This window comes from Callospermophilus lateralis, chromosome 10 (assembly GCF_048772815.1).
Source record: "Callospermophilus lateralis isolate mCalLat2 chromosome 10, mCalLat2.hap1, whole genome shotgun sequence".
In the NCBI taxonomy this organism is placed as follows: Eukaryota; Metazoa; Chordata; class Mammalia; order Rodentia; family Sciuridae; genus Callospermophilus; species Callospermophilus lateralis.
This window is the reverse complement of record NC_135314.1, coordinates 25,690,939-25,703,245: the sequence shown is the minus strand read 5'-3', so window position 1 is coordinate 25,703,245 and position 12,307 is coordinate 25,690,939. Positions and strand designations below refer to the sequence as shown.

General features: G+C 33.7%; 1 protein-coding gene across 2 annotated transcripts in view; it reads left to right on the top strand.

Annotated features, from left to right (window-relative positions):
- The window catches only part of Usp25 (ubiquitin specific peptidase 25), a 139,994-nt gene that overhangs the window by 65,076 nt on the left and 62,611 nt on the right, over positions 1–12,307 (top strand). For both annotated transcript variants that reach the window (XM_076868800.1, XM_076868799.1), the window contains exons 7-9: positions 1,039–1,176; positions 4,566–4,642; positions 10,304–10,377. In XM_076868800.1, the coding sequence (XP_076724915.1) occupies positions 1,039–1,176; positions 4,566–4,642; positions 10,304–10,377 (289 nt within the window). The remainder of the gene's footprint in view (positions 1–1,038; positions 1,177–4,565; positions 4,643–10,303; positions 10,378–12,307) is intronic.

Below are 12,307 nucleotides of genomic sequence, written 5' to 3'. Positions count from 1 at the left end.
TGCCTAGCATGTGTGCAGCATTGGGTTCAATCCTTAGCACCACATAAAAAAATAAACAAACAAAATAAAAATTTTAAGAAAAATTGTTAGTGATTGATAGTATTTTTTATTTTTCATGGAAGATTTGGTTTAATCAGTGAGAATTAAATGCTTGCTATGTATAGCAGCAAACTGTGGAAGAGATATTGAAGTCTTTGAGAGGCTTAGAATCTTATATAGAATGAAAGTAAGATTTCAAGGACTGCCAGGAGGTTAATATATTAACCTCATATAAAGGTCTGACTTAAATTAATCATTAGGTTAATACTGTATTTATTAAAAAATTAAATAAAAAATTATAATTACAATTAAATCATATTAAACATGATACTTAGTTATTCAGTTATAAAATAAGTATAGCAATTTTATAAAATAATAAATGTGAATAACAATATTTATTAAATTGCTAATAAGGGTTCTAACAGTAGTGTAATGATTAGGGTCATCACACAGCAGTGGCAGTGGTGATTTGTAGTGGAGGGTGTTCATTTCAGTAGATATGGAATTTGCAGGAATTGTTAATTTGGAAACATCTAGAAAGGCTTCATAGAGGAGGAGGGGGTTTTGCTTATTTGCTTGTATTGGGGAAAAGCACTCCGAGCAGCGCCTGGCATGTAGTGAGCACTCATTGAATGCTGGCTGTTACCGTTGCTCTTGCCATCACCAGCTGGGCCTAGATGAATGGGAAGGATTATAATAAACAGACTTGAATGAGGAGGATATTCTTGGCTGGGTAATGACATGATTTGCTATGAATATGTGGCATTTATTCTGAAATCATGAGCCTAGCCTAGGCCCTCTGCTGTTACATGCGTGGCTCTTTTGAGTCCTGTAGATGGTAACAAAACTGTTCTTTCAATATGATAGAGAATGCTGGATTTATGCCTGATCTTTATTAGCTAGTCTAATTTTGGTTACTATTAACATATTTGTTTACTTATAAAGATTTTGCTAATCTTCACTAAGATTTTAGATTCTTATTTTTTTTTTCCCCAATAGGAACATCGGAATTTGCCTTTTATGTGTGAGCTGAGATATCTATTTGCACTTCTTGTTGGTACCAAAAGGAAATACGTTGATCCATCAAGAGCAGTTGAAATTCTTAAGGATGCCTTCAAGTCAAATGACTCACAGCAGGTAGATTTCTTGTACTATTTTATTTAAGCTGATCTGTCCTTCAGCAGTTTTTACTAGAATATGTAATAACTTAGAATTGGTTGTTCAGCTTTATTACAAATAACCTGAAGTCATTTAAAACATGGTTTATTTGGAAGATTTACTTTTAAATTAACCAAAGGAAAGTGATCTTGGAAGTGTCAAGAAAAGTGAAGTTGGTGATTTGTATTATAATTGAAGATGATAAGGGAAAACAGTGGATAAAATGAAGAATGTTCACTTGTGATTAAAATAATCTCAACAAATTTGTGACAACCCAGTGTCAGTATAGTATACTTGCTTTTGATGTTGCTGTTTTTGCTGTTAGGAGGTAATTTTTCTTTACTCAGAAAATGTTTTTGAAAGAACTTGACTTTTTATTGTTTTTCATTGTTTAAATAGTGTTATCATAGTAGCTATTTATCCATTTGTTAAAAATACTATGGAGGATTTTTCATGTAGAAATATAAAATATCTGTAAAAAACCAATATTTTCTCACATTGAGAAGTCAGAGCAACTAAGGAAAATACAAAGGAATGAAAAGGTGGTAGGGGTAACAAGCATTGAAAAAAATAGTAGTGCTGAAGCAAAAGGCAGATGATGAAATAATATTTGAGAAGAGGCTTAAAAAGCCACTTTTTTTCTTTTTTCTTTTTTTTTTCTTTTTTTTTTTTTTTTGTAGTGTACTTTTTATAGTCCTTGGATCTATCTCTGTGTCAATGTGTGGAAAGGGAATTTGGAGACAGGCTCTGAGAAATTCTGTTACTGTGTTTCTAGTCTGCCTGCAGGCTTGGCCTGTTGACACCCTCTGCATCTTTTTAAAATAACACCTTGTATGGCAATTATAAGCAGACAAAAAGGGTCTCACATCCAGTTTTCTTCTGTTGATTTTTTTTCTTTTTTGAAACCATTTCTAATGATGGCCCCCTGCCTGTTTGGTTCAGCATTATTTCATCTGTGTTATGTACTCTCATGTTACATGCGCATAACACAGAAGCCAAAAGAAATGGCTGGATCTGATCCCAAGCCTCCATTTTAAGGATACTTCTTCTGAATATTTTTTACTTATGTATTCATTCATTTCTTTATTTCAGTTGCATTCTTTTCTTTTTTAGTATGTATACTTTCTTCTCCAGTGACTCTTAATATATAGTTACATTTTGACACATTACAGATTAATTCTGTTAAATTCTTTTTTATCTGGAATTAACTTTTTCCCTTATTTTCCTTGTTTACTTCCTTCTTTGTTGATGCTTTCCGCAGATATGTAGTCGTATTTGAGTGTCTTTTCATTAATTTAAAGATGACGCAGCATACACACTTTTTGAGCCACACATAGTTGGGGCTTTCCAGTTTGAGTTAAGAGTCCAAATGGAAACAGCTCTGCTGTTACATGCTCCTGAATGCTGCAGTATGAATGTTTTTGCTTTGAGTTCACTGACTAGTTTTCTTGCTGTTGATTCTTTTACCTCTTTTAAAGTAGAGGCATATCAGTTCAAGTTGATAGAGGTTTGATTCTCTTCTGTTCCCTTAAACTCTTGACTCTGAAGTATATATAATGACTAAGTGGAATACATATAGTAAGATGTACATCATCCTTATTTTGAAAAAGTGAATATATACTTGAATTTTACATTTTTCCTAAATGTTTAAATTACATATTTTGAAATATTTAAGAGTCTTTATGGGAGACCTGTTGGGTATGCAGTAGTACTTCAATTTTAATCATTCCTTTAATTGTTTTAGTTTACAAGTACTAATAATGAAATAATAAAGATCTAGTTTTATTTTCTTTTGGTGAAAGTTAGATTGATTGCTAAAAGGGGGATTAACTTCTACCAAAAGACTTGAGAAAAATAGGAAACTTTTTCATTCCTTGTTAATGTAATTGTCAAGATCAGTAAAGTTATAGAAAATTCTGGACATTGTTTTAAGGGTTAGATTAGTTTCCTAGGACCGCTGTAACAAATCACCAGAAACCGATGACTTTAAAAAAAAAAAAAGAAAGAAAGAAAGAAAAAGAAAAAGGAAAGTTATTATTTCATTGTAGAGGCCGGAGATCCCAAATAAAGGTTCTGGCAGAGCCATGTACCCTGCAGGGGGAAATCCTTCCTTGCCTCTACCAATTCCTGGTGACTCCTGGTGTCCCTTGGGTTGTGGCAGGATAGCTTCAGTTTCTGTCTGTCTTTGAATGTCCTTTTATCTGGAGGGTCTGTGTCTGGTCTTGTTTCTCACAGGAATATCCATTCTAAAAATCCAATGATTTAGAATCTACTCTTACCACCATTATCTCATCTTGAGATTCTTGTCTTAATTATACCTACAAAGACCCCTACTCCTTTTTCGGAGGTTTTAAACAATTATATAATTCGGTGGGCCACTGTATATGATGTGAATGTATGTAACTGGATTTTTGTGCTAGTGTAGCTAGCCTTCTCTAACTGTGTTTCTGGAGCAATTTACTCAAGCAGTTAACTTCTAGATGTTAGTGCCAATATTTTTCAGGTCAATATATTGACCTAGACTCTCTTCAAAAAGTCTAGCTGGAAAAATATATTTAGTCCATTTTATAGTTAGGGCTGTTTAGATAAGTAAAGGCAGGTGGCCAGTGCTGATTCATCTGTTTTTGTGCAGTCTTAGTAGGGTTGTTTTATTTTCTTCCCTTATGTTCTTTGTGAACCTGTTCCTCTGTCTTCCAGCTCATGTTGTTCAAAGAGTTATGGTGGTTGATTAGTACATCTGCCACCACGTATTCTTACTTTTCTATGTTAGGAGAGCAAGGATCAAAGAAAGAGGTGTCAAAATTGACATATGTACTGGATCTGAATGGAGTATCAGTTTGAAGTTCATAGGATCATGAACTCTGGTGAGGAGTTAGTGGTTAGTTGGACTTAATTTCTTGAAGTAAACAAGTCTTCTAATACAGGTGGCTGTGGCTTTAAAAAGTTGTATGTATTAGTTGAATTAAAAAACTGAATTCTTAAGAAGCACAAGTTCTTATTTCTAAGATGCTTTATAAAATGAAGAACCTTTGGTAATATGAGTTTCATTTTACAAAGACTCACTTTGGAGTTCCATTGGGCATGCTTTTGTGTGTGTGTGTGTGTGTGTGTGTGTGTGTATACATCCATACACACATATGTATTTTTTTCTCACAAATTGAAACCTAGTAACAATGATTGTGTTTTTTTCCTCAAGTTATGATTTCATACCCTTAAATGTTAAATTACCAGTGTTCATTGGAATTGGTGATTATTTTGTGAGGAGTTGGTATTATACATTTTAGTGACTGGCTATAGGTTTTATGTTGCAAAAGTTATTATTTTTATTAGTAGGCTAAAATATCAACAAGACTTTTTTCTTTCCACAGCAAGATGTGAGCGAGTTTACACACAAATTATTAGATTGGTTAGAAGATGCCTTCCAAATGAAAGCTGAAGAGGAGACGTAAGTTACCATTAAGTTTAGTGATGGGAATTTAGGACGTGAATGAATAGGACTTGACTTTTTCTCATATGTATTCCATGTCAACAAAGAAACAGGAAACCAAGATAGACTTGTGGGAGTCCCAATATTATCTGTATTACTGATAAACTGGAATTTATTGCAAATTTTGAGTTGCTTTCATTTCCCAATATAAGATGAGAATTTTGTCAGGAAGAGCTACAAAGTGGTTCTTGAGAGAGCCAGTGTTACATATCCAGTTCTTTTTCTTAGATTCAAAGATCATTTGTCATAAGGAGTAGTGGTAAAGTAATGGGTTAATGGTGGAGAAATTAAAAAGACATTACTCTGATAAAGTTCTTTCACATGGCAAACTGTGAACAGGAGTATAAACTTTCTCCTCAGTATCCTATACTACTTATTCTTTATTCATTAGGTTTAACTATTAAAACCTTGGTTATTTAAAGTATTTTACTGGCCTCCTTGAAAGAGAAGTCAGTACTTTTAGGGCAACCCTGTTCCTTCCCTCATTAGGCCATTCTCCAAATATCAACCGTTTGTTCCTTAATTTTTTTTCTTGGAACACCAGTGGACTATTTAGATTGTCATCACAGGCTCTGACATGAACCTTGCTAGATTTAGTTATACGTAGAATACGTAGAACACAGAGAGAAATCCCATGCTTAAAATTCTCTTCTGTTTCTTTTTTCCTATTTTCAAATTATGGATACTTTTCATCCCAATAAAGTTCATCGTAACATGATATGCAATGAGATTAAGGTTCAAGATGTTCTAGTCATGCAGTATTAATAAGGAAGAGATGCTTCTGAACTTTAATATAAATGCTCCCCCACTTTGCTGCCAAAATCCATGGAAATACTAAGCTTCCATATGACATCCCTTTTTTAATGTAAAATTTGAGAAGTTATACTTGGAAATCAGAGTATTTTGCCCTGTAATTGCTAGTCACATAAAGAAGATAACTCATTTCCCAGCTTCTTATTTTGTATCGTCTTAGCTACAAGCATGTCATTCTATGCCTGAACAGAGTTTTGATTCTAATCTGAAGCCTGTAATCATTTATACATAGGTAGTCCTTCTGTGCTTCACATGTTGAATTGCACATACCTTAATTTTACATTTCAGAAACGTGCCTTAATTTTAGATTTCAGGGCATTGTTAGGATACGTATGATTAACACTAGTCTCTTACCTTGTTACCAAAGATTGTAGCAGAAACTTAGCTCTGACAATTATGTTAATTTCACTTCCATCAGGATGATAGTCATTGAAGGCCAGTTGACTGCAGACAGCTCTCTTAACTTAAACTAAGTTGGAAGAAATTACTCAAGAGAATAATCTGGTTCCAAGTATATAATATCTGAGTTGACAAAATTCCACTCATTGCAAATTATCTATCACGTAACATGGCATTGGAGTTCTGCTTTCCTCCTAGACTATTTAGAAGTTTATGATGTGGCAGTTTGGACCAGTAAGCGTCCTTCATTTTTGTTCATGAAAACTCTTTAAGTTGCATTTTCCTTGGGAGCTCCAGTTTGTCCTTTGTCATTGCTGCAATGAACGAACACTTTGTCGGGTAACTCATTTTTGTGCCATGATGGCTACCAGCACTGCTGTGCAATTGTTTGGGCCTGTGAACCCTCCCTCTGAGGTTGATCTGTCTTCTCTTTTATTTTAGTTTCATCTGGAAAATCTCCCCCTAAGATTCCTGAACTGAATTTGCTTTTGCTGTTTCTGAAACCTAACTCCCAGCATCCCATGAAGATCATTATCTCTTTGATATATGTTTTCCTTCCATTCTGAATGTACTAAGCTTTGAGTATATTTCTTTCTGTTACACCTTTTTCTGGGTGTATGTGTATGTGTTATAGTATGTAAGTGTATATATGTATAGCTATATTTATATATCTTATATATGTGTGTGTATGATGGGTGTGTGTGTGTGTGCGCGCGTGCGTACATACTTGTTTTCCTCCTTTCTTTTAGGCAGACTTGGCTTAAATTTTTGACAGCTATATAATGCAGAACAATCCCTTCTTGGTGGATATGAAGATCTTCTTGTTCTTTGACTTTGATTCTTGCTTATACTTTGGTTTTTTCCTTGCTTATACCTATTCTTTTGTTAGGTACTTCATAATTAAGGTTAGTGAAGTCTGAGTTAGGATATCCAAATCATCTAGTATTCAAACACACTCTGTCTGTCTTCACCTCTCTTGGTTGGTGAATTCCACCAGGGTTACAGTACTGTTAGACCAAGAAGACAACCTTGTGCAGAATTACTCTGTGGTTATTCACTCTGGCTTAAAGCTCACATTTCTTATACTTTTCCTTAGAGAGCTAATGTTAAAAATCCTTTGCATATGTTCCACTAAGAGTATGAATAATACCTGTGTTCCCATCTATGATAACTGAATCTCCTTGAGGTACTCTCAGTACTTTTTTGAATGTTTTACCCTGGAATTTATAGTTTTTACTCTTAGATCTTACCACATTTTCTGTAAGTATTTTATATAAAAAAGTGTCCTTTCTCCAGTACATGACTTCCCAATTGCTTTTTGTGTCTATAGCTTTCAATTTACTGTTTCTGAACTCTTATTCCATCTGAAGGGGTAAGTGTATTTTGATTGTTCAGATCTTGCTTCCTTATCTGTTTACTTTTTGTGATGTATTTTTGGGGTCCTCGTCACCCTTTTTCCCCATATTTTTAAATTTGTGCATAATGGGATTATGTTGTACATAATGGTGGAATTTGATGTTACATATTCCTACATTCACACAATATCAGTGTAATTTGGCAAATATCATTTTTTATTATTTCCTCTCCCCTCCCTTTCCTTTCCCTTCCCTTCCCTTCCCTTCCTTTCCCTTCCCTTTCTTCCCTTCCCTCTGTTCTCCCAGTGTCCCTTTGATTGTCATGAGATGCCTAGCCATCTTTCTTTTTCTGTCTCCTCTCTAGCTTTCACATATGAGAGAAAACATGAATGTTGACTTTCTTAGTTTGGCTTATTTTGTATAACATAATGTTCTCAAGTACCATCCATTTTCTTGCAAATTACATAATTTAATTTTTCTTTATGGCTGAGTAAAATTCCACTGTGTATATATTGCATTTTCTTAATCCATTTATCTATTGCCAGACACATAGGCTGGTTCCATAGTTGGGCTATTGTGAATTCTGCTGCTAAAAACATGGATATGCATATATCACTATGGTATGGTGACTTTAATTTTTTAGGATAAAGATGAGGGAGTGGTATTGCTATGTCTATTGGTTCTATTCCTAGTCTTTTGAGGAATGTCCATATGACTTCCATAGTGATTGTACTAATTTATATCCCAACAGCAGTGTAAAAGTTTTCCTTTTTTTCCACATCTTCTCCAGCATTTATTATTGTTATTTTTATTTTTAGTATTGCAGATTGAACTTAGGAGCACTTTACCACTGAGCTGCATCCTCAGCCTCTTCCTGCCTTTTTAAAAACTTTTTGAGACAGGTGTCCTTAAGTTGCTTAGGGCTTCACTAAATTGCTGAGGCTGGCCTTGAACTTTCAGTCCTCCTGCCTCAGCCTTCTGAACTGCTGGGATTATAGGCATATGCCACCATGCAGGGTTTACTGTTTGCATTCTTGATGGTTGCCATTCTGATTATAGGGAGATTCATTGGCCATTAATGTTTCTTTAGAGAAGTGTGTGTTTAGTTCATTGCCCCTTTTACCAATTGGGTTTTTTTTTAATGTTGTTTTTTGAATTCTTTATATATTCTAGATGTGAATTGTCTGTCAGAAGAATAGCTAGCAAAGATTTTCTTCCATTATATAGGTTCTCTTTTCATATTCCTAATTGTTTTCTTTGCAATGTAGAAACCTTTTAACTTGATACCATTGCATTTATTAACTCTTGGCGTTATTTCCTGATCTTCAGGGGTCCTATTGAGAAAGTTGTTGCCTGCATCTTTATGGTGAAGTGTTGACCCTATCTGTATTCTCTTCTAGGAGTTGCATGGTTTCTAGTATAATTCCTAGGTCTTTGATCAATTTTGAGTTGATTTTTTTGTTCAGGGTAGGAGATAAGGGTCTATTTTCATTTTTTTACATATGGATAACCAGTTCTAACACTATTTATAGTAACTGCAACAGCATGGATGCTTGGGCAGGAGTTATATAAACCAAATTGTTCTAAAAATACAGTTCATGAGCTGGAATTGTGGCTCAGCGGTAGAATGCTCGCCTAGCACCTGGGTTCGATCCTCAGCACCACATAAAGATTAATAAATAAAATAAAAAAAGCATTGAGTCCAACTACAACTAAAAGTAATAATAAATACATTTTTAAAAATACAGTTCATTAAAAGAAAGTAAGATGTGATAGGGAGGTAAAAGAAAGTTTAGAATGTCCAAAATGTGAATAGAGAGAATGCAGAAGAGATATAGCAAGTGATGAGTATAGAAGGAAGAGAAAAAAAAATAGAAAAAAACAAAGAGAGAAAGAGAAAAGAAGAGAATCTTACTGTTTGTGGGACAAGATAGGAATGAGGAGTGAACAAAAGAAAACTAAAATAAACAAAAAACCCTAACTCTTAAAATACAAGACAAGGAATAATAACTATCCTAAAAAAATGCTAAAAATGAAGCAAAAGAAACAAATATGTATACTTATATGTTCATGGCTACATAAAAATGATTAAAATATATGGGGGGTACATTTACATTTACCTGAAAGGGAAGAGCCCACCAAGTATTTTGAATAGCACTAAAGATCAACCAGTGCTAATTCGATTATTGTAAGGATTAAGTGAAGGATTTACTACCATTATTCTAAATATTAAATGATGACCCATACAATGCATTTACCCAGAGGCACACAGTATCCCCCCCCTTTTCTAAAACAGTGCTTCACAAGTCAGTTGTATTCATTTAAATATATAATTAATGAATAATTTTGTATATGCGACTACAACACACATTTTATACAATAAGGCCAAGACCAACTTTGTCTTTCAGGGCCATATAGTACAAACCTAAAAAGTTAATTTAAAAATTGTTTGTTTTTTTGTTTCAAGCAAAAATAAAAATAAAAACAAACCTCATATGTTAAAAAATTTGGGAAATTAACAAAAGACTAATTTGCTAGCAACATGAAACTTGAGAAAAGGATGAGGTAGCTTTGAGTTCCTCTGACTGATATGGTGTTTTTGTCCTTCCTTGGTGAGAGCCATTGTTTTTAGATTATATGCACTCTTTTATGTACGTGTAGAAAGAACTTTCTAAAATTTGGTAGAAATATGTACTGATTAAAAGACTTCCCAAGAAGTCTAAGTAACCTTATATTTTAGTCATAAATTGCAAGACTGAAATGTGTGACAACAGAATGAGAAAGCTCATCATGAACACAGGCTATCAGGTTGTCTTCTAAGTTTGTTTCATGCAGTAGCTCATATTATCCCCTATAACAGTGTCATGGGGGTTCTTAGTTGACAGGAGAAGAAATGGTACTTTGCCTAAGGTCATATGATAAATAACAGAGCCATGTGTGGTGATAGCCTCATAAATGAAATGTTGTCATCTTGTCATGTATTTTAATGTTTTCTCTATTATTTGTAGATACAAAAATTGTAAGTACTTTTGTATTTTTTAATATGCTTTAGGGATGAAGAGAAGCCAAAGAACCCTATGGTAGAGTTGTTTTATGGAAGATTCCTGGCCGTGGGAGTACTTGAAGGTACAGTTACATGTTTGCTTTTTATTAAATAAAAGAGATGATGTTATCCATTAGTTCGATTGTCTTGATAGTGACTCTGTATTTGTGGAATGATTTTTACTTTTAATTTGACTTACTGTCTGAAAGTCTCTTTTATATTGCTCCTACCAATCATTTTTACACAGAGCACAGAATTGAAAGAAAAGGTACAAAGTGCATTTTCACATGCTAATTGGTAGTTCATTTTATGCTTATGTTCTTTCCACTGAGAGAATTTCTTTTATCCTGGGAGTTATTGAAATGAAGAAATTTATGGGGTAGTAGGGAACTGACATGACACTCAAGAAGTTTCAGATATTTGAACATTTTAGATTTGGGATTTTCAAATTGGAGATGCTTTGTTGGTAGTGTCTACGTAAATATTCCAAAATTGGAAACACTTCTGATCCTAAGCATTTTAGGTAATGTATATGTAGCATGTAATGGAGTTGAATGCCAGGCTTGGTATGATGCTCAGTTTTTTTTTTTTTTTTTTTTTAATTAATTTTTATTGTAGGTTGTTCAAAACATTACATAGTTCTTGATATATCATATTTCACACTTTGATTCAAGTGGGATATGAACTCCCATTTTGATGCTCAGTTTTTTTAAGTTTTCCTTTTTAAATTTTTTTTAATATTGAAAGCTGAATTTAGCAATTTAGCATAGAGTGTTGCAGGATTCTCATTTTCTGAGTGATTATGAAATTATTTAGATTCTGGTTTTCAAGAAAGGATTGAATTCTGTCTTTTGAAAAATATGTTAAGAATGTTAATATTTATTCTATGCTAGATAACCTATTCCTTAAAATTTGGGAGTAGCTGGTTTTCTTAAAAAAGGTAAGGGAATCAGACTCATTTAGATATATCTTCATTTAGCAGTATTTAAAGTCCCAAACCATAAGGGAAAAACTACTCTTCAAAAATAGTTTTTCTCGTATCACCCAGGCCATCAACTTTTGAAAGTTTTTTTGGATTACCCAAAGTATAAAATTTGGACAATTGTTTTTCCTTCACATTCTTAAATAGTGGATTCCCATGAAATTATGTTTGAAGTTGATAATTAGGCATAAAAGGAAGTTACTAAGTCAGCTTTTAGTCAGGCATTTAAAGGGCTAGATTGAGAACATTGTTAGAACATTAGAACACTTTTGTCTACTTCAAATGCTAATGTTTATTATATAAATTTATATAAAGTGAAATATTTTACACAGTATTACAGTTATACTATTCTGATTTTATGTGAAGTAGAACACTATCTGCAGCAGTGAATAGGTTCAATGTGAGTGCTTCTACTTGTGTTATATTAGGTCTTACAACTGATTGTTATTAAGCCCTGTTACTAAGCCCAATGTGGTTGCACATGCAAATCCCAGCAACTCAGGAGGCTGATGCAGGAGGATCCCAAGTTTGAGGCCAGCCTTAACAGTGAGACCCTGTCACAAAATAGAAATAAAAAGTTCTGGGAATAAGTAAATAATTCAGTGGAAGACTGCAATTCTCAGCACAGTAAAAAACAAAACAAAAAAAAGGTCATTGTTTTTAGAATGCTTAGTTTGTCAATCAGTATTGAAATTTTTGTACTTGGTATCAGTAAGTTGCTCAAAGCTATTGTGCTAAATAAATGTGGCCTTAATATGTTTCCATTTGGACTCTGTTGCAATAAAAGATAGTTTACTTGTAGAGCATTTTTCTTATCATTTTTACACTATTACATCATTTTTACACTGTTATTTCCCTAAAGCTTTATTTTGGACCATTGCTTTTCCTTCCGGGTGATTTTGGTTTTGTTTGCTAAAACACTCCCACTGCAAACCTTCCTCAATGTTTTGAGAACTTCTAGTTCATCGACCTCTGCATTCCATTCCTCTTGGCCCTGGTCCGTACTTCACTTCCTTCCTTGTCCATCTGTA